Consider the following 23,837-nt stretch of genomic DNA (forward strand, 5'->3'; position numbering starts at 1 on the left):
AAAATGCAAAAAAAAAAATTAATGTAGCTTTCCTAGCCTGTTGACATACATTTTAAGGGCATGGGGATAACTGCTGTGAGCTATATTGTTATATCTTTGTTTAAATGTCAGGTTAGTGGATTTAACCTTGGCATTCTACATTACTGAAAGTTGATACAATCTGTATCCTTTACTCAGTTTTCATGAGAGAAAGAGAAAAGAAAAAGACTTCAATATTATTTGAATGAAGGGGAAAGGGAAATAGGACTTGATATACTGCCTGAGGTTTTTGCAACTACATTCAAAGTGGTTTACAAATATTCAGGTACTTATTTTGTACCTGGGGCAATGGAGGGTTAAGTGACTTGCCCAGAGTCACAAGGAGCTGCAGTGGGAATTGAACTCAGTTCCCCAGGATCAAAGTCCACTGCACTAACCACTGGGCTACTCCTCCACTCAACCCAATCGCAACTATGGTTACTTGCAAAAATCAGATTATATCTTGTTCTCACTATTAGCTGGTCAGAGATGAAAAGAAACAACAAACATTGGTCAATTGGGCCTCACAATAGCATGGACATTACACAGATTAACCTGAAACTATATACAATCTGAATAAGCGTGCAGCCTGGAACAGAATAAAATGGGCCTAGGAGGGTGGAGTTGGATTCTAGACCCCAAAACAGATTCTGCAACACTAACTGCCAAAACCGACTGTTGCATCGGGTATCCTGCTCAAGGTAATAATGTGATGTGGATGTGTTGACCAAAGACCATGTCACAGCCTTGTAAAGTTCTTCAATGGAGGCTGACCTCAAGTGGGCTACTGATGCAGCCATGGCTCTGACATCATGAGCCGTGACATGACCCTCCAAAGCCAGCCCAGCCTGGGCATAAGTGAAGAAATGCAATCTGCAAGCCAAATTGAAATGGTGCATTTCCCGATGGTGACCCCCCCCCCCCCCCCCCCAATCCTGTAGGGATCAAAAGAAACAAAAAGCTGGGCGGACTGCCTGTGGGGCCTGGTCCGCTCCATGTAATAGGCCAATTCTTTCTTGCAATCCAAGGTGTGCAAGCTGCTTTCACCAGAATGGGCATGAGGTCGGGGAAAGAATGTTCACAAGACATTTGACTGGTTCAGATGGAACTCCGGCACCACTTTCAGCAGGAACTTAGTTTTGAGTACTACTCTGTTGTGAAGAAACTTAGTATCAGGTGCATCCACCACTAAGGCCTGAAGCTCACTGACCCTATGAGCTGAAGTAACAGCCACCAAGAAAATGACCTTCCAGGTCAAGTAACTTCAGATGGCAGGAATTCAGTGGCTCAAAAGGAGCTTTCATCAGCTGGGTGAGAACATTGAGATCCCATAACACTGGTGGAAGTGTGACAGAAGGCTTTGAGAAAAGCAAACCTCTCTTGAAGGGAATAGCTAAAAGCTGTCCAGAGATAGGCTTACCCTCTACACATCAATGCTAAGCACTAATTGCACTAAGGTGAAACCTTATGGGGTTGGTCTTGAGACCAGACTCTGATAAGTGTAGAAGTTATTCATGCAGGGTCTGTGTATGGCAAATAAGGGGATCTAAGGCCTTGCTCTCACACCAGACTGCAAACCTCCATTACCACCTACAAAATGGGTGGCAGTAAGTGCTCATGCAGTAAAATGTTTAAGGGCTGTATGCTAATGGCCATACTAGCATATGCTCATCCCCCAAAAGACACACCCCCTTGCCAAATCAATCTGAATATGCCTGGTTAAAAAGTCAGGGTTCAATGGCAATTTTAAACATTTTTGATGGAAAGCTCTCTCCGGGCTATCAAAGGCAGTGTGTTCCAAAGTGCAGGCACTATAAAAACGAAGGTGCAACGTTTAGGCATGCACATTTCCATTAGATATAGAGATGATGTAAGTGGAGTTCCCTAGGTGCAGATGCGTTGCTGCTGACTTATGCTAGAATCTTGATACCTAGATGCCCTTATAGAATACTAGCTCAGCGCTCATTATTTTGCACATCAATTGTAGTGTCCTTGACAGAAATACCTCCAGTACTGAAAAGGCTACTCACCTCGCTTTGAAATTTTTTCCCCCATTCAACATAGCTCAGCAGAGATTGCGAAACCTTCTAAAAACAATATTTCAAACTCACTGAACAAGAGGATTTTTTTTAATGTTGTTGTTTTTTGTTTGGCACGATCGTGAATATGCCGGTTTTCGCCGTGATATGTTCGAAAGATCCGGTTTTCTACTGAACACATTGAAGCATTTTGTTCTGAATTTTGATCGACCCCTGATGCTGAAACACGGCACCTTGGATTTTACACCGATATGGTTTTAGAGCACTATTTTTTTTACCTCACCTTCCATCCCCCCTTTTTTCGTGGAGTCACATGCCTGTTTGATAGAATGTGCCACTTTTGTTTTTTGGCTCAACACAACATCATTTTGAACCATACCTTTCCCTTCTCATCTTCAAGGGGTTGTTTACTAAAGCTTAGCTCGAGTTATCCGCAGTAGGACCCATTTTATTCCTATGGGCCCTGCTGCAGATAACTCGAGCTAAGCTTTAGTAAACAACCCCTCAGTTGTTTAAATGAATAACCTTTCATAGGATCGTGTTTTTTGATTAGAGTTCTGTTCTCTAAACGACAACTCTTTATTTATATTACATACTGGAAACATCACAACGTCAGTGGTCCAGTGCGCTTATGCACAATTTTTATTTACAATATAAGATTGGATTCTCTTATATATGTATTTTTGGAGATGTTGAATTATATTATATTTTTGTGTATGTATATCTTTATTTTACTGTCAATCTATTTACAATTTTATGCACATCTTAATATTTTATATTTTAGTTTTTTTTATATATGTCTTGAGGCAGGCGCACAAACGCTCATACCCACACTAGCCCACTCCTCAAGTCACTTTACTGGCTCCCTGTCAGCTTCTGCATTTTTTTTGTTACATTTGTACCCCGCGCTTTCCCACTCATGGCAGGCTCAATGCGGTAGGCAATGGGGGGTTAAGTGATTTGCCCAGAGTCACAAGGAGCTGCCTGTGCCAGGAATCGAACTCAGTTCCTCAGGACCAAAGTCCACCACCCTAACCACTAGGCCACTCCTCATACTGACCTTTAAATGCATCCACTCTGCAGCCCCCCCCCCCCCCCCATTACCTCTCCACTCTCATCTCTCCCTACATTCCTCCCCATGAACTCCGCTCACTGGACAAATCTCTCGTCCCCCCCCCCCCCCTTCTCCTCCACTGCTAACTCCAGGCTTCGTTCCTTTTCCCTCGCGGCACCTTATGCCTGGAATAGACTTCCTGAACCTGTACGTCTAGCTCTATCTCTACCTGTTTTCAAATCTATGCTGAAAACCCACCTTTTCACTGCTGCTTTTAGCTTCTAGCCATTACTCAATTACCCTCCCCTTGTCCCTTCCTTCCTTCTCACCCATTACTTCCCTCACTTGTAACTGTCTTGTCTGTCTGTATTATTTAGATTGTAAGCTCTTTTGAGCAGGGACTGTCTCTTTGTATCAGGTGTTCAGCGCTGCGTGCGTCTGGTAGCGCTATACAAATGCTAATAATAATAAGCACCAAAACACAGCAGCTGTGTCAAGTCATTTGATGTTCCTTTAATAAAGACTTATTATACGTACTTCTCCCTTGGTTTCTTGAAAGAGCCAGCCCACCCTACTCCTTTTTCTGCTGAAACACGGCACATGTCAGGTCTCATAATAAAGGTACTTGTATTCCACTCTTGACAGTCCTTTGTGCTGTGTACTCTGACCCTCTTTCTGCTGTGTTGATAAATTAGGGATGTGCATTCATTTGAAATGACATGGGAAAATGTGAACTCCCCGAGTCATTTCATGTCATCTTTACCCCCAAACAACAGAAAAATAACCTCAAATTTGGGGATTTTTTCCTATGTCATAAAGAACATTCATTCTTCGCAGAGAGAGCAAATTATTTATGATACTGCTCAAAATAAAAAATTGTTTTAAAAATATAAAAATTCCCATAAATTACACAAGAAACTAAACAATTACATTTTTGAGCTACACAGCCCTAAATCATGTGAATATTTACTATTTTGACGCTATTCTTAAATTCAATTTATAGACTAGCTGCCCCTGGTAAAATCTTTTTTTTTTTAATTTGTGACTTTTACCAACACAATTTACATCATGTTAACATTATTAATACTTTTAATATTGAATTTATTCACCACATATTAAACTCCACTGCCAAGCAGAATATCAGGTCAGTGTGTGCTGTCTTGAGAAGTCTGCTTACCCACGAATTAAAATTAGCAGGTCCCTTTAAACAGCTTTTTTTGTTTTTTTGAGAAATGAGAATTTAGAATTGGTTTACAGTATTCATGTAGGTTATAAAAGGAATTTACCTGATCATCTCTCCTAGGCTTTGAGCATTTTCAGTAGCTGTGCCTTTTCAAGAACTTCTGCAGTTAAACAGGCTTTAGTTCATCTCAAAGGCTTACAGTATTCTTTACAGTGAATGCTGGGATTATTATCTTCTATCCAAGTTTTAGCATTTAATTACAGAGGTAATGACATTTGCAAATGTTGAGTATTGATTAGCAGTTTCTTTGCCTGATGTTAATGACCATAAGCCAGGCTTCACAAAAATGCATCTATTCACACATCTCTCTACCTCCACCAGCAAGGTAATTTGCATGGAGACCAGCACTTTTAACCTTGAAATGTTAGCATTTTCCAATACAGGATGTGAAAACAGACAGCTATAAATGCATTAAGTAGGAAAATTAGCATTCATTTCCTTTCAAGAGCTATTTTCTTCCAGCCTGACCCTTTACTGGAAATTCTCCAGGTTGAAGAGAGTTATAGATAATGCATCTATTAAAAACTTCTGATGCCATCTCAAACGTACAACCATATCTGTTGACATAACATTTTAACCTTTACAATTAGACAATGTAATCGTCTTTTGCATACAAAATATTCTATAGCACCAGATGACTTGGCTATGAGTGGGTGGCTATTTTGGCATGGCTTTGATTAGATATGTTTTCATCCCTCTAAAAAAAAAAAATGGATAAGAAAGCAGTTATAGTCTATACATCTATCACTTTTCATCAACTCAATAATAAATTGAATATTTTCTTCTAATGCTATTTATTGAAAAATGTAACATGCTGAAACGAGAGGATTGGAGACAAGAATCACCTACTTAAGAGCAACAGCATGCCTATCCAGCCAGATAAATTATTTTATTATATTACTAGGAAAAAAGGACCGTTTCTGACACAAATGAAACAGGCACTAGCAAGGTTTTCCTCAGAGTGTGTGTGTTTTACAGAGTGTGTGTGAGAGTGTGAGTGTGTGATAGAGAGAGACTGAATGTGTGAGTGTGTGTGACAGAGAGAGTGAGACTGGGTGTGAGAGTGTGTGTGTGAGAATGAGAGTGTGTGCCAGAGGCCCCCTTCCCTCCCTGTTCCAGGGTCGGCCCTCTCCCCCTCCCTCCCAGTTGCAGGGTCACCCCCCCCCCTCCCTCCCACCCACCCAGTTTCAGGGTCATTGCCTGCGATGTTTAACTGCAAAATTAGGGAGCTGTGTAGTGTAATAAAACACACCTGCAACGTTGTGAAGCTGACTCCGTGTTCGTAAGTTTCGTCAGATTCGTCAGTCACCATCTCTCTTGGCCCCGCCCTCACGCCTCCGATAGGTCCGCCGCCCTCGACATCATCACGTTTTGACGTGAGGGCAGGGCCGAGAGAGATGGGTGACAGACTGACGAATCTGACAAACCTTAAAAACCCTTCACTTCAGTGAAGCCACGGAGTCAGCTTCAGAACGTTGGATGTGCTTTTTATTATAGTAGAGATAATTCAAAGAGTACAATTCCTCAAAGACACATACAGAGTTGCATTGTATAAAATAGTTTTATCCGAATAACTCAATGTGGTTTGCAACCATACAAATCACTGAAAAATGCATATATGAGAAGGATAGTCCAGCCAACAATCCATTCCTAGGCACTAAATCAGTCTTTCTTTGGTTTATTTACACTAAAAAGAAATGTCAGATTACCCCATTAGCAATGTTCACAGTTCTATAAGGTTCTTTACAATTAGAGGTGTGCAGTGACATATCAAGATGATAGACCACATACAGACATTATAATGCTGATCCATTATGATAGACCACATACAGACATTATAATGCTGATCCATTATGCGATGTGATACTGCTGCTGAAAATGAGTGGACTGCAAATGTGACAGCCGACTGCAAAGCAGATAAACCCAGAACCAATGAACTAGCAACTAGCCTGGGCTAACCGCTGCTACTGTAGTCATGGCTGACTTTAGTCCCTGTGGGTGGGAGAAATGGTGCCCTATAAGGCTGAGATGAGGATGGATGCTGAGGAAGGGGGAAAAAGGAGGAGGACAGATGCTGGAGAAGGAGACAGGAGTGAAGTCCTAGGAAGAGAATTGGGGGAGAAAAGAGGGAGGTGGATTCTGTGCCTAAGCCATCTCAAGGAAGGGGCACTCTACCACTGGTAGAAGGGACTGCTGTGCTGGAACTGCTACCAGTAGGTAAGTTCAAGTGGGGGTGGGGGGTACCATATGGCTCCAGAAAAATGAGGACACACTGATCCAGTCCGGGTTTTGCTTCCATTGAAAGCAATGAAAGTAAAACCCAGACTGGCTCAATCTGTCTTCCTTTTTCTGAAGCCATATGGTAACCCTGGGGGGGGGGGGGGGGTACACGATGAAAGATTTGCCTAGGGAGTCTAATATACTTGTGCCAGCCCTGGGAAGGGTTCAATTTCCTATTCTTATTTTATTTAAAACAATAATTCTGTTGTGGGAAAGGCAGGTATAGGCTGACTTACAGAGAAAAAGAAAAGGCTAAACCTATCAAGTCTTGTACCCCAATGGAACCCTCCTGAAACTGCCAACCCTACTAAATCTAGCTATAGATATAGATTGTCAGGGAGCTCTGAGCGCACAGCAGAAGCATCCAACATCTTTAAAAACAGTTCTGAAGGCTTACTGAACTCATTCAACATAGAACTGTAATGAAAAATCTGGAAAACAAAATTCTGAAAGTGATACAAAAATCTATTTCAGATTTTGAAAAACATCTAAAATGGCTTTCATCAGTTTGGCCAGGTCAGATTTTCCCAAATCAGATTCTCTGATCTAGTTTGGATTTTCCCTATATCGATCAGGCGTAGTGGCAGGAGGAGCGAGGGGAGGACTGAGGGTGGGTGGAGGAATATGTTCCCAAGGGATTTATGGCAAATCTGCAGTGCCAACTAAATCTGAAACAGGCTGAAATGTGCCTGTTTTGAGCATGCCTTTGGATTATATGAAACTCTCTACACAGGTGAATATTTTATCCGTCTAAAGATGTGAAAACAGTTTACCTGTTCATCTTCCTAAAATACAGCAATGCCTGAAAGTCCCAGTGAACTAGTTTGCTAGGAACACAGCTTACAGAGATGTATAGCTGAGGCACCAGCAGGGCCAGAAGGAACTAAAATCTCAAAAAATGAGAACAAAAGGTTAATTTGAAAGCTGGCTTCAGGGACAGCACAAAAGGTTTCTTGCCAAAGTGATTCTGCTTCCTAATGGGCATCTTTACTGGGTTAATTTTGCTCTTTAATGCCAGCTTGATGACTCTGGACACAGCAGTTTTGCTGAACACAAAATGCCATAATGTAGCTACACTTCTAAAATGAAAAGCACATGTATGACAGGGGAACCACTGTTCCTCCTTCCATCCCAGCTGTCTCTGTCTTCCTGGCCATGTCAGGGTTGGCACAAATTCTGGCCACCATTAAAAGTTTTAATGTACTATCAAAGAGAAGAATAGTAATACTGTGTAATATTGTTCTAAAACAAAATTCTGGCACACACAACAGATACGTTGGTTGTTAGTTTTAATCTGTACTAGAAGCAGTATTAACCGCTGTACTTTTGAACGTCCCAGTCTACCTATTCTCTGAAATGTTTTCTGCTAAAATTAGTTAAGCACACTCATGTTGTCAAACAACTGGCCATCTTGTTGCCATCAATCTGTTTTACTATGTACTAATGCACGGGTAGAAAACTCCCTAACTGATTGGAAGTATTGAATGTGAGTTTCGGATAATAACGTCCCTGGCAAAACGTGCAAGATGGAATAAAGTGAGGATTTGTGCATCCAGCACAATGCATTATCACCAACACTAAAATTTAATGGGCTAAAAATCAGATTTTTTTTCAGCCTCACTTATAAAAACTTGCACAGAAATACAGTTCATTAACAAAACCAACATTGCAACCATTTAGATCTGGCTCTTATTTTACAGAAATAAAAACCAAACATAAATATGAATGACATCTACAATGAAAAGATTTTTTTCCTATTTTCTAAAAGGGGGTGGGATGGGATTTGATATACTGTACTACCTTTCTGTGTTACAAGGTAACTTATTTTGTACCTGGGGCAATGGAATATTGAGGGGCCCTTTACAAAGCTATAGTAAAATATGGCCTGCGTTAGTGTAGGCACATCTTTTAGGCACACGCTGGGCCATTTTTTTTTTACTGCAACTGGGAAAAAGGTTATTTTTTAATGGGCTGGGAAATGGGACTGCGCTAATATTAAAACTAGTGTGTGCCTATTTGCAGCCTGAGTCCTTACCGCCACCCATTGACCTAGCTGTAAGGGCTCATGCGTTACCCGTGCGGCAACCATGCAGTGTGTGCCAGCATGGGTGTGCTGCCGGTTACCACCAGGAATGTCCGCACGGTAGAATGGGATTTGGTGTGTGCCAAACTCGGAATTACCACCGGGCACATGTGCTACCCCGGTGCTAGTGCTGATTGGGCATGTGCTACTCATGTGTTAGCCCTCTCACGTCTTGGTAAGAGGACCCCTAAGTGACTTGCCCAACGTCACAAGGGGCTGCAGTGGGACTTGAACGCAGTTCCCCTGGTTCTCAGGTTGCAACACTAACCATTAGGTTATTCCTCCACCCCGTACAAGTGATTATAGAGAGAATGTAGCTCCTGCCTTTTCATTGGTAGTCCAAGGTGAGCTGTTACCAGGTACAGTATATATTTTCCTGTCTTAAGAGGGCTTCCAGCATAAGGGACCCTTTTTACTGACCAAGCAACAGAATAGAAGCAGTAACGCTAGAGCAAAAAAGGTAACCTAATATAAGAGCAATATAACCGCGCACTAAACCCTGGGTATTTTACCCACAGTTTCTGAGGGCTTTTTCTTCATTTTTTTGCAAGCACATACTTTGTTACTAGAGCCTTATCTTTTGTATTAGGTTACCCTTTTTACTGAACTGGGTGAAAAAAAAAATCTGGACTTAGCGCCTGCAAATGCAAAACTTTCCCATGTGCTAAGCCCAGATTTATCATAGCAATATATTAAGGAATTTCTTCTGTTTCGTTTTTTTGCAGGCCCTGTGTTAATTTTTTTTTTTTTTTTTACAAGCACACAGGACTTGCAAACAATGCGGAAGCGCAGCATCTCCTAACAAGGCAGTAAATGCTGCCACACTAAGTCTGCATTATCCAGTAAGCATGTGTTAATCAGAACATGCTAGCTGGATAATGCTTCCAAGCCCATTCCCCCCACCCAATGACACACCCCCTCCTGAAAAATCTTTTAAAAAATTAAACAGCATGTGATTAGCAAAATTACCTCAAAACACTAACAAATTTTGCAGTAAGCTTTTTTTTTCCCCATATTAAGCACACATTAGCGCTTAACAAGATTTTGTAAAAGGGTCCCCTAAGTCTGTACCTGAGGCCACTGAGGGTATGAAGGACAAACCTCTAAACTAGGAGCCTGAATTTATGCACCCCTAGTGTGAGTAAGTGTATAGAACCTAGCACTTTTGTGCATAACAGTACACTCACCGTGAAAGTGTCAGTGAAGCATCAAAGTACTGTTGTACAATGATGCACATAACTTCCATACACCTGGATTCTATATATGGTGCCGAAAGATCAGCGGCAAAATTTAGTTATGGTGTCTCAAGATGTGCATGCAACTAAATTGGTTAATAAGCTATCAAGAACGAATTAATGAGCCATAACAATCAGTAATTGCATTTAACTGGCACTAATTGGAATTTGCATGCGCATCTTCTTGTGCGTTATTCTATAATTCCGCAGGCCTAAATCCTCTAGCACATAACTCAAAAGCGGGTGTGGCTAGGGGGAAGGGCATGGGCATTCCAAAAGGTTGCACACAATGTTATAGAATAGCGCCATTTACGTGCTGAAAGGTCATGAATTGGGTGTCGGCAATGTACACCAGGATTTGGCTGACGTAAAATTCCAACGCTCTTTAGTCATGGGAGCTGACTCTGGGAGTCTTTTACTAAAAGGTTAACTCGAGTTATCTGCGCCAGGTTCCATTTTATTCCCATGGGCCCTGCTGCAGATAACGCGAGCTAATCTTTAGTAAAAGACCTCCTCTAAACGTTATTCTATAAAGCGCACTCATTTCAGAATGCCCTTTATAGAATAGCGCTAAGCACCAAATGTTTTCTGGCACTGATTTTTGAGCGCCATTTATAGAATTTCCTCCATAGTGCCTAAATGAAAGGGGGAGTGTACATGGGCAGAGCATGAGTAGGATGTTGGCAAGGCTCCCGCTTACAGGAATGGCCACAGTTATGCCAGGTCTAGGGCTGGTATAAGCACAGGCACATAAATGTAAGGTGTGCCAATACTGTGTTACGCTATAATGAAATCTAGGCACCCAGATGCCATTATAAGATCCCACCATGAATCCTTGGGGCACCTAAACAGAGGTACCCAGTTGTAGAATTGCCCCCCTAAGGGAGAAAGTCAGTAAATGGTGTCCAAAGTTAGGAACAAGGATGGTCTGTACGAAGCATGTATTCTGCAAAGGGTGTTCCACGCAGAATGAACTTTACAGAATCCTAGCTTGGTGCGCATCTCACACCTAACTTTGTGCATGAGCAATTACGCCTGCCAACTGCTGGTGTAAATGCTGGTGCCTAATTGCAGTTAGGCATGTAAAATGACATTATTCTATAACATCGCACCTAAATCCTGGGAACGCCCCAATCCAACCCTACCCCGCCCATGGGCACGCTCCCTTTAGAGCTGCACACCATAAAATCTAGGCACACGTGTTATAGAAGAGATCTAAGGGCAGCTCCTTTGTTGGCCAAGTTGCATTGGCTGCCTGTTGAGGCAAGGATCTTTTTTAAAGTGCTCTGTTTGGTTTTCTAATCTTTATTTGGCATTTGCCCTGGGGATTTATCAGAAAAACTGAGAGGTCCTTTTACTAAGCTGCAGGAAAGAAAGGGCCCTGCGCTGCCAGCGGGACCGGTTTTCCCACACACCAGGGTCCTTTTTCCTGCAGCCATTAAAACCTGAAAAAAAAATGGCTACATGGTGAGATAACTCTGACCATACGGCGGGGAGCCCTTACTGCCCTTACTGTTGCGATAAGGGCTCTGGCGCTAACCCAGCTGTAACTGGGCAGTGTGCAGTGATGCCCAATTACCCCGGGGTTATCGCTGCTGCACTAGCCATTTCCAGGTGTTTTCTTTTTCCCCCGGAAATAGTATGCACTCGGGGCGGGACTATTGCCGGCAGCTGTGTTGGGTCGGCGGTAGTCCAAAAAAAGCGAGGGGTAAGCCTGCATTGGGCTTACCGCCACTCTCTAAAAGGGTTTCTTAGGATTTTGAATAACAGTTGTACTTCTTGTTTATGCAAACAATTAATTTTGACATTTCCATCTGTTAAACCTGTAAGATTTAAGGCTGTTTTTACGCATTCTTTTAGGTTATCTGCTGTTCGTCTTTGGAATACCTTCCTGTTACAATTTGCCCTTTGAAGGATTTTTTGGTTTTTCAGAAGGCTATGAAGACTAATTTGTTTCCTTGAAGTTAATTTGATGACTATGTTGTTGTAATGTTTGTATTCTAAATTGAGTTACTCATTGTTAATTCCTGAAGAATGTTCAGTGATTTTTTAATTTGTTACCCCGCCTTGAATCCCGTTGTAGGAGACTTGGCGGGTTATAAGTACCTGATAACATAACAGATCCGCATTTAACTCCTAATGACTGCCAATTAACACCAATTATTGATTTTTAGCATCTGGTTACATAGTAACATAGTAGATGACAGCAGAAAAAGACCTGCACGGTCCATCCAGTCTGCCCAACAAGATAAACTCATATGTGTATACCTTACCTTGATTTGTACCTGCCTTTTTCAGGGCACAGACCGTACAAGTCTGCCCAGCAGTATTTCCCGCCTCCCAACCACCAGTCCCGCCTCCCATCTCCGGCTCTGGCACAGACCGTATAAGTCTGCCCTCCACTATCCTCACCTCCCAACTACCAACCTCTCTTCCCCCACCTGCTCCGCCACCCAATTTTGGCTAAGCTTCTGAGGATCCATTCCTACTGCACAGGATTCCTTTATGCAAGTAGTTTACGTGCAAATCTAGGATCTGAACCCAAATTTTACATGCCCAGCTTTGAATTACCTATGCAGAATCCGGTGGTAAGGTCAGAAGGAGAGGCAGTGGGACTGGGATTTCTTTACATCCACTGCCTTTCTTTTGCATGAATCACCAGGACCAGTGACAGTCATACACACTTAACAAGGTTTGCATTCAAGTTTCTCGAGCTCATCCCATACACTGCATACATATTCTATTAAATTGTATGTTTTTGGAAACAAACTGGGTAATTAAACTGCATTAAGTGCACGATTCAGCAATTTGCATAATTTAATATTTCTAGGTACCTAATTTGAATATGAGGACTGAAAAACCTGAAACAAAAGAAAACAAAAGGAGACTGGAAAAAGTATACAATGTAAGAGCAAGAATAGAACGCAATTACTGTCAGGAAAAAAGACGGCATTTCTTTAAATCAATACAAAATGGACTTGTAAGGAATTAGAGTCACTATTTTATGTGTTTTAAAACTAATGATAGATGCACTATAGGTTTTCCAGGTGGACATTAATTGATCTAAATCACAGAATCATGCTACCTCTTACATTTCTAGCATCGTGTCAGATCTAACAAGATGCAGCAAAGTACCTAAATGGACTGCACTGTGAGTCAGGGTTAGTCCAAGGTTATCTGACATCCTAAGTGAACCTTCAGCCATTCTATCTCCTCCCCTCCCCCACTGTGAACCTCCCCACAGTGCACCCCTCTTGCTGTGCACCTCTGCCCTCTTCCATTAATTTTTGAAAATTAATAAGAAAACGTCTGCATTTATAACAAAATTATTAGATCCAGCTTCTCTCCCTCACTCTTCACTCCACCACCTAATCCAGTATTTCTCACCCCCCCCCCCCCCCCACTCCACTCCTCCATTCAGGTGCAGCATCTATCCCCATCCCCCCATCCAGTCTCCCTCTTCCCCCCTCTCCCTAAAGGTCCTACACCTGTCCCTTTCTCTACCTCTAATCCCACCCCCCACCCCCCCCCCATAATACCACCTCCCCTGATGGTCATTTAAACTTGTGTGCCTTTGCCAGCAATGGCAGTGATTAAGCCAGACTCTCCTCCAGCAAAGCCTGTAGCCCTCCCTCTGCCATGTCTCATATACGTAGCAACAGGAAGTTGCATGAGAGGAGGCAGGATGTGGTAGAGGAAAGGTCCCGGGGCTGGTCAGAGGCAGCCTGGCTTAATCACTGCCATAGTCTGCAAAGACACACAAGTTTAGAAGACCACATGAGAGAGGGAGAGATGCCAGACCCATTGGAGGGGGGAAGAGAAGGGAGGGAGATAAAAAAAAAAGAGAAGCCAATGGTGGGTGCATGGGAGCAGGAGCAGGGAGAGAATGCATGAGAGTAGGACCCTTCTTTGTGTAAGCTGGAGGAAAGGCCAAATGTGCGTGTTGCACATCTAATGCATGTGACTTGGCATGTCTGATTTTTCCACTCCTAAAATTGTGCCAACCTAGGCAGCTGTCTAGTTTGCCTAGTGCTAGGGCCAGCCTTAGCATGAGTATCTAAAAATTTGGAGCAAAGCACCGGTCTTGCAATCCAGAGGTGGTCGGTTCAAATCCCACTGCTGCTCCTTGTGATCTTGGGCAAGTCACTTAACCCTCCATTGCCTCAGGTACAAACTTAGATTGTGAGCCCTCCTGGCACAGAGAAATATCAAGAGTATCTGAATGTAACTCACCTTGAGCTACTACTGAAAAAGGTGTGAGCAAAATCTAAATAAATAAATATTGAAGATTGTACATGGAATGTTGCTATTATTGGTGATTCTACATGGAATGTTGCGGAGTGGAGGCATGGCCTAGTGGTTAGAGCACCGGTCTTGAAATCCAGAGGTGGCCGGTTCAAATCCCACTGCTGCTCCCTGTGATCTTGGGCAAGTCACTTTACCCTCCATTGCCTCAGGTACAAACTTAGATTGTGAGCCCTTCTGGGACAGAGAAATATCCAGAGTACCTGAACGTAACTCACCTTCAGCTACTACTGAAAAAAGTGTGAGCAAAATCTAAATAAAATAAATGGACTGCACCATGAGTGTGGGAAAAAATGCACTGTACCATCTGAAACAACTGAGGATCATGGGTCTACAAAAGCACCTATGCAAGAGGACAGGGAGGACAGGGAGCAGCAAACCTGATGGGGATGAGTTAGATGCTCCAGTCTCCCATCAGTCAAGTAGGGGGAAGGGTACAGACATCGACTGTAAATCCCCCAGGAACACGGAATGCCCTACAATACCTGATAATTCACCAAAAAGGTGTTAGCTAGACCCCAAATCCCTTCCCCTTTCCTTCCCTTAAAAAGGGGGGTGAGCAAGTCTTAATCCTCCCCACCAGCGTTATATTAAATGAGTTTTTGTTTCTCAATTGCTATTTCTGAATCAGTTGTCAGATTTATTTCCTGTTTAAACTATAATTTATTGTAAGGTGGCAGAGGAAGTTCTAATTGTTATTGAGCTTATTAAAAGACTAACTTGCTGAGATACCATAATTTGTAGAAAATGTAACGAAAGGTTCATTTAATATTACTGGCACAAATATTAGCAATTTAAACATATATTTCTGTAACTTATGCACTTATGGCACTCATTTTAGAAGCATGTGGACATCTGAAAATACCAAAATGGATGTCCATGTACTTGAAACCTCCAAATTCCAATTTTGCAAAGGCAGAATAGGGACATCCAACACTGCAGTACGTCCAAATAGCAAGAGGGCATGTTTTGGGTGGGACTAGGGAGGGCCTGAAATCTGGATGTCTGAAGGGGAAGAAACGTCAATGTCTACAAAGAAGAACATCCTTATTTAGACCTGGTACTTGGAACGTCCAGGTTACAAAACGGTGCTCTGACTGAGCAGCTGTCCTCTGAAGGGATTAGGGCATGACACCTCCTTAATCCCCCAGTGGTTTCTGTCCCTTTCCTTCTCCCCTGAAAATGAAACCAGAAAGGGGTACTAGGCTCTATGACAGTTGCAGGAATTATGGGCATTCTTAACAGAACAGACAGCAGATCTGAGGAGTAGCCTGGTGGTTAGTGCAGTGGACTGTAAACCAAGGGATCCAGGTTCAAATCACACATCAATTTTTTTTTTTAATTTCGAGCCCTCCAGAAACAGAAAAATACCTACTGTACCTAAATATATAAGACACTTGCAAGCCTGAAGGCTGTTGAAGTGGTGAACATTCAGATACACTAGGTATTTTTCTGTTCCTGGAAGGCTCAAAATTACAAAAAGAAAAAGATAAAGTGGAATTTGAACCTAGGTCCCTTGGTTTACAGGTCAACGCACTAACCACTAGGCTGACCCTCTGCTCCCCATGGAGGTCGGTGTGGCTATTTTCTAAGAATGCTGCTACACAAATATCCATGTTCCTTGTTTTTCCCGTTCAAAATTTGGACCTTTCAGTTTGTAAATTAGATGCTCATGCTGGACTTTCCAGCCCATGGAGGTCCATCTTATATATTTTTTGAACAGGCTGTATCCTGTTCTAAAATACATGCGAGATGGATGTCCATATTCTTAGTTGGATGTCCTTTCTAAAATGCCACTCATAATGTATATATGTGACTCAGATATCTATTTCCAGTATTTTATAAAACTTAAGTCTGTTTACACTTCATGTGATTGCATCTTGTGTGTGCGTATGCATATAAAAACACATACACAGTGGGAATGGACGCAAAGGTGACAAGTTAATTTGAAACTGTACATTCAGGCAGGGTTGCTGCAGTACAACTCATTACAATGGTCATCATTTCCTGTGCCCTTTGAACTTAAAATTTAATAGGTCGCAGAGTACTTGCAGAATAGCGTGTTAAGAACTATAGAAAAATCTGGATGCATAATTCCGTATAAATGTGTGCAGTTGTCAGTGCTGTTTCAGCTTTTGTTAAATCTCCCCAGCAATGACATGGGAGCACTATGGACCATATGGTGCAACAAAATGTGAGGCTGAATAAAATAGGTAATGTAGCTTTCTCCATAGGAGACAGAAATGATAGCACTATTTGTACCTTATAGGTCACGCCAGAAAGGTTATTTATTTTATTAGGATTTATTTGCCACCTTTTTGAAAGAATTCACTCAAGACAGTGTACAATAAGAATAAATCAAACATGAGGAATAGACAATTACAGCAGTAAAAATATTCAAATAATACAAAGTATGGCATAGTATACTACTTACAATGTCAACACAATACATAATAGAACATTATATATCTTGATAGTAATTTGCTCACACAATCAATATTAGGTTTAAAATGCCACCCAGTGAACATTAAATGGTAGTAATATGGTTTCTTTCACTAAGTTAACCTCTCAAAAGCTCATGATTTACCGAGTTAAACAAGCACTGTACTGAAATGTAATCTTTGAAGAAAGCTGATGCATCTCCGTTCTAGCAGATGAGAAGAGAATGCAAGTCAGCTATAATTCTGGCGATCAGGTCTCACAAAGCAGATGACTGCTCCCAAACATTTTTGAAAAAAAAGCTACACATCATTTTATTAATACTTCGTTGTCCTTTTTCCCTTGAATGAGTCCCAGATAGTTGGCCTGTTTGGCATGTGGGCTAATTAAAAATTTGAACAGAATCAGAAACTCCAGCAGAATTTTCTAATTACTGGAAGAGTATATTTTTATAGCAGCAAGAGAATGGATAGTTTCTTTTATAGCAGCAAATCTAACTGGAAAGCAAATGAGATCCATCTCCAGTGCAAAATACCAACCCTTCAGTCCCTTCTTCAGTAGCTAGAATGCAGACTTTATTAATAATGGATTATAAAACAAAACCACATACAATTCTCCTAGAAAGCCAGTTGTATACTACAAAAATGCTTATATTTAATGTAAGTTGAGAGAGAGAGAAATCTTTCTAGATTTAAGCTAATAAACAGAAATATAACAAGACAAAAGAAAAAGTTGATACCTTTATTTATCGGACTAACTTAATACATTTTTTAATGGGCTTTCAAAGGTAACCCTTCCTCTTTGGATCAGAAACTCAAAAAATGTCTGAATTTCTGATCCAAAGAAGGGTTACCTTTGAAAGCTCATCAAAAAAATGTATTGTTAGTCCAATTAAAAAAAAGGTATCATCTTATTTTCTTTTCTTTGTCTTATTTTATTTCTATTTATTACCTTTAACAGTGAACTAACATGGCTACCCAACCACTTTACCCTAGATTTAAGCTAAAATTGCTATTGTGAGAGATTACTCAGGAAATCTAGACTGCCCCAACTTGACATTTCATCCTTTAGATTGTAAGCTCCTTTGAGCAGGGACCGTCCTTCCTTGTTAATTTGTACAGCGCTGCGTAACCCTAGTAGCGCTCTAGAAATATTAAGTAGTAGTAGTAGTATTATAGTGTGAAAATATGTCCCAAGCCCTCTCTCTATGTCTAGCTTCATATGTGAAATAGAATTAATTCAATGTTGCTATACAGAGCACATGGTTTCAATGTTTTTTTCTAAATATTTTATTTGCATGTTCTATTTTCTTCTCTTATATGTTTTCATTTGATTGCTATATATCACTTGTAACTCCTTTGTTTTGACAGTCAGGCAAAGTCCAAATAAATAAATAATAAAATGATTTGTAATATCAAGATGAGGGTAATTCTAGAGCTTGAAAATCTACCAGCAAATTGGCATTTTGTCCTAACGAGTTGTTGAGTACAAAAATTACAACAGTGATTTGGCACTGCATCTTGCCTCTCCTTTGATACTGAATGAGCTAATAATGATTAATGCTATTCCAGCAATAAAGCTACAATGTAGTAAATTTAAAACGAATCGGAGAAAATTTTTTTTCACTCAACGTGTAATTAAACTCTGGAATTCGTTGCCAGAGAATGTGGTAAAGGTGGTTAGCTTAGCGGAGTTTTAAAAAGGTTTGGACGGCTTCCTAAAGGAAACGTCCATAGACCGTTATTAAATGGACTTGGGGGAAATCCACTATTTCTGGGATAAGCAGTATAAAATGTTTTGTACATTTTGGGGATCTTGCCGGGTATTTGTGACCTGGATTGGCCACTGTTGGAAACAGGATGCTGGGCTCAATGGACCTTTGGTCTTTCCCAGTATGGCAATACTTATGTACTTATCAAATATCATAATTATTAACTACTTATGTTTTTCTTTGCTCAGTCCCACTAAACGTCTGTTCTGCAGTAGAATGGGTAGTGTGTACAGCAATCCCACTCCACTACTTTCTACACTGCTAGTATAGAGTGTTTGGGTCACATAGGGCCTGATTATCTTAAAGTTTTTCTCCCATAAATGCAGAATGATAATAGTGAATCAGGCCCTTGATGGTTTACCAGCCTGCTGTGATCTGCAGTGGTGATGATTCTTTACAAAGTTCACTCTATATGACTTACACACAAATAATGTCATTGTGGTAATTATGGTGCTAATTCAGGGGTTGGCAACCACAGTCCTTGAGGATCAGGACCTAGTCAGGTTTTCAAGATTTCTACAATGAATATGCATGAGATCAATTTCTATACAACAAAAGCAGTGCATGCAAATCAATGTCATGCATATTCATTGTGGAAATCTTGAAAACCTGACTGAGTTGTGGCCCTTGAAAATCATGGTCCCCCCCCCCCCCTCCCCGTGTAGGAGAAGGTGTTAGCAACTTTTGAAACATCTAATGTGACTCCTGGTATAGGTGACTTGTTTCTATAGTTGGGTTTTGAGGACTGAAAATCATCACATTCATCTCCATTAGTATGACATATTCAGCTAATACCCAGAAAACCTGGTTACAGAATATTAAAAAAAAAAAGGCTTGTTGAGATTTTCATCTTATGCTATATACATTCTTTCAATCCACAAGGAATTTTGAAATACCCGATACTTTAAAAACTGTTAAGCAATCACCTTAGTATAATGCATGGGTGACTTTATAGTCCAACAAGCATAATGCTTACACATCTATACAAGCCAAATCATGAAAGCTTGTGGAGAGGGAAAGAAAAAGAAGATTGACTGGGCAGGATGCGGCCAGAATCAACAGCAAAAGAACATTAAAAAAAAAACAGCTGGGACCAATCAAACAACTGTCAGGGGGCAGATGTGGAGCAGATAAAAGATTCCTCCAGTAAATACATTCACAGAGGACCAAAGAACCTATGTCATGAGCAGGTACAAAGAGCACCATATTGGCTTTGACCAGCCTTTCACCTGGCAACCAATGGGAGGGAATTCCAACTTCTTAAAATAAAAGGGAAAGGTTTCTCATTTTATACTACGGCAAAAAGCCTCTCATAATTTACAACCGTATAATTTTTAGGAGCTTTTGCAAAGACTGTTCATCAATTTTCTGTAACTATAGAAAAGCAAAACAGAGGGTTTGCAACCTTATCACAAAGGATGTATTTTCAAAGGCACAGAACGGTGAAAGTCCTTTTTAAATCAGGACTTATATGCTACAATTTAGGAAAGGTTTTTGTATTCTGGAATAGGTCTGAGCTCAGTTCAATTGCAATTTTGTCATTGTTAAAGCACCTTCAGTCTCACTAAGCTGTGCATTTATTTTATTTATTGGTTCCATTTGTATCCCACATTTTCCCACCTGTTTGTAGGCTCAATGTGGCTTACATAGTACCGGAGAGGCCTTTGCAGGCTCCGGTGTGAACAAATACAGGGCGATGTTGTGGTAAGATCAAGGTCACGTGGCACTGCCACATTAGGGAATCGTACCCAAGATGTATAAATTGTTGTACAGACAAGTGCAAATAATTTGACACAACTAATATTAATAAGTGCTTAACAGCTTAACAAGTAATTTTTGACAGACTTTTAGAAAAGCAAAACTTCTTAAAATTTGTGTTATTTCAAGTCTTATTTTTTTTGAAAATGTACTGCTATCAATGCACACTACATGAGGTGTGATTTAAGAAGAATCCTAAAATTCCCATAATCCAAACCCAAATCAATGTGAAAAATAATTCATTACAATACCTTGAAAAAACTGTTTCATAAACATTCAATGTTCAACATATCACTCCACCCCAATATAAAATTGTGCTTTATTGTTTTAATGCATACCTCTATGATTCAACTATTTGATTCTGGGGACTAGTTCTAGGCCCCGGCTGGGATTCAAAATCAATCTCCACAGGCTATATCAACACCGCCAGAGTCAATGATTCCACACACACACACTGGGGGCAAAGTGTGTCTTGGAATGGTAGTTTAATACAAGGTTACATTCGGAAAAAAAGAGGAAAAAATGCGGCTTTCGATAAAAGGCCTAATAATCAATTCTCCAACCTCATTACTCTGCAGAATTATTCAGTCTTGGACCAACTGCTCAAGTTTGTCTTCTGCTCTAGGAGGTTATTACCCAGCCTGTGCAGCTGAGCAGTAAGATAACCACATTCACTCTTCTTGTCTGTGTGATGTAATACATTCCAGCACAGGGTTGAGATGACTGGAGAATAATGGGATGCCAAGGACTGCAGAAATGACAAACCGTGCAGCCCCCCCCCCCCCCCCCAACCCTCTTCCTCCCATTCAGGAAACTACATAGAGACAATTTGGAACATGAGCATTAGCGCGTCTCATAATATAAAGTTAACATTCTTCGCCAAGGACCATCTGTGTCCTCCAAGAAATGGGAACCTCTCCATAGGCATTCAAAAATAATTCCGGTTCCTGCAGCAGCTCGGAATCCTACAAGTCTGTTCTATTGCCGCTTACCATTAACTGAATCTAAAAATAACCAGTTAATGAAGCCATGAAACTGTGCAAGAATGCATTAAGTACCAACTAGATAGTATTCAGAGCAAGACCTCTGACAGACTCTCTTCCACCTAAGAGATCTGGAATACGATTTTTTAAAATGCAGTAAACACTTTCTTCCATCTGTTCTGTTTAAATTATTGCTTGATATCGAATACTAAAATTAAAATAATTTTAAAAAAAGCCCTTACCTTCTGCAGAAGCTGGGAGCCTGAATACTTAGCTGCAATGGATTTGATCTCCCCACCAAAAGCTGAGGCCCACAGCTTTACACTAAAGGAGGGAAAAGGAAAAGATTAAAGAGAAAGAATGGATGTGAGCAACATCCCACTGCTTCCGCTGGGCACCAACCAAGCAATTTTGCATTTAAAAGCTCTGATTAAAAAAAAAAAAAATCTAACAGCACAATAAAAACAGCAAGGATTTGAGCGAGTTGCAAGTCCATGTAAGTTCATAAAGATGTAATGCATCAGGCAAAATTACAAAAAAAAAGCCTTCATTATGTATGTTATGTGTTGTGCAGTCCCTGTCTTTTTAATCATACCAGAAACTGTGATGAACAGATCTGCAATTCAGTAATGTAGGTTCAGAACATGAGATTTCACTGGAAGAGTGTGTGTGTGGGGGGGGGGGGGGGGGGAAATAAAGTAATGAAACAGCACTGGATATTACAGCTGTTTAGTGCAGCAACTTAAATAAATAAAAGCTTTACTACTATATACCCTAAAATTCCTTATTACTGCTAATTGGCAGCTTGACTTCAGATTTAGCACCTCAAAAAAAACCCCGTAAAATTTAAACTGGTCTTAAAGAGGTTAAAGAACCATCTGCAACAGCAAAACTAAAAACCAACCAAAAAAAAAAAAATCAAACTTGTGCGCTAGCATGCAAGTTGTTAGCACAAATGTAACCCTGGAGAGAGGATGCCGACAGCAAAATCGCAAGCTACTTACACAGATAACGGGATTTGCTGCTCTGATCCGACCACATCCACCAACAAGGTATTAAAAGCTAGCCAAAGCAGGAAAAGGGCACCCCAAAATGCATGCAGAGCTTTCATAATCCCTTGCATGCTTTCTCTGTCTTTGGTCCAAATGAAAAGCACAGCTTTTTAGTGGCAGAATGCGGCTCTCTAGCCTCTCTCCAAAAGCAGACTTGAAGAAATCACAGCTGCTCATTTATCATCCATCCTAGAATGGTCCTCGGGATAATAAGAGAAGAAGCACCAGGAGAAAGCTCGACCGGCTTGAAAAACTATTGTGTCCTTGGTAACAGCAAAGCGTTACTGTCACTGACTGCTGCAGACACTTGCACGTACTTCTTTGCAACTCCGCAGTAAACAGTGTACTGTAGTTACTTCGCTGACCTACTGCTGGTCCAAAGTGCCCTTAGCAGCAAGAAAGCAGCAGACTCTATTGATTCCAACGGTGTAGCCTAGCTTCGAGCAATTACTGCGCACTTTACAAACGGAAAGCCGCTTTACAGGGGTCTCTCCTTGATGCACCCCTGTAACCTCCAGCCTTCATCCCAGATCAAGTCATGCAGTGCAGGTTCACTGAAGCAGGAGCAGACTTTCGTGGAAAAGTGCTGACGAAGGGCAGGCCAGGGCGAGGTGGCCCGGGGAACGGGTGTTTATGCAAAGTAGGGTGCCAAGGGCTAGGGCTCAGATCGCCATCCTTGGCAGTGCCAGCGTAGAACGCACGGTGCCCAGAAGAGCTGGGCGGGGGGAAGGAGGGAGGGGGCGACCCAAGGTACTGTGAATGCCCAGCGGAGAGACTCCCCGATTCATTTAGCCTCGTGCTCTTCTGGGACTGCTTTTGCTGCACGGCTGAGAGAAGCTGAAGGGAAGGAAGTCAACCCACTCGCACAGAAAAAGTAGACCGAGAGAAATAATTAATACAAAAAAAAAAAAATCAAAGGAACACATGGGCTCCTTGTGGCACGTTGGGCGCCTCTTTAAAGAAGCAGCAGCAGCTTTTGCAAGCAGTCTTTTGGCTCGGGTCAGAATCGCACAGTTTAAATTGAGTCATGCAAAGCTCGTCCTTGTGCACGAAAAACACGTTTGCTTCCCATCCCTGCTGCAGCAGCAGCTATCAAAGGACTCCGGAATTTAAAGGGCTTATGAATGAAAGGAAATGCGGCATAAGTAAATCAATGAAAGCTAAGTGACTTGAGCCTATGAATAAATTATCAATTTGGGCTTGCCGAGAAGTCCCCTTGGTAAAGAAGGCATAAGAACACAAGATATTCCAGAAGGGGGGGGGGGGGGGCGGAAGATATTCCACCTGGTCCTAAAATTTCCTGTGCCAGTCTCAGTCTTTTCAGTTTCCCCATGTCAGCTGTGACCTACCCCCTCAGCCGCCCCCCCCCCCCCCCCAGTACACTGAAGCTGGGTACCTAAGAGGGTATAGGAACCAATAATGAACCATGAATCCTGGCAGAGGTGATGTTACATTAGGCCAAGCAGCATGACGAGATCATTCCACTATGGCCGAGTGTGGTTCCCAGTTTATTGGAATTGTCTATCTTATGGGCCTATTCTTAACCTTCTTTTGTTTTTTTCTTGCACAAATATTGC

General features: G+C 41.4%; 1 protein-coding gene across 1 annotated transcript in view; it reads right to left on the reverse strand.

The window, feature by feature from the left end:
- Positions 1–22,522, reverse strand: part of CACNA2D3 (calcium voltage-gated channel auxiliary subunit alpha2delta 3) — an 877,278-nt gene extending 854,756 nt beyond the window's left edge. The window contains exons 1-2 of the mRNA XM_030205518.1: positions 22,213–22,522; positions 21,451–21,532 (exon numbers count right to left, since the gene is read on the reverse strand). Of these exons, the coding sequence (XP_030061378.1) occupies positions 21,451–21,532; positions 22,213–22,331 (201 nt within the window). The 5' untranslated portion in view covers positions 22,332–22,522. The remainder of the gene's footprint in view (positions 1–21,450; positions 21,533–22,212) is intronic.
- Positions 22,523–23,837: the final 1,315 nt, after the last annotated feature.

This window comes from Microcaecilia unicolor, chromosome 6 (genome assembly GCF_901765095.1).
Source record: "Microcaecilia unicolor chromosome 6, aMicUni1.1, whole genome shotgun sequence".
NCBI classification, from domain to species: domain Eukaryota; kingdom Metazoa; phylum Chordata; class Amphibia; order Gymnophiona; family Siphonopidae; genus Microcaecilia; species Microcaecilia unicolor.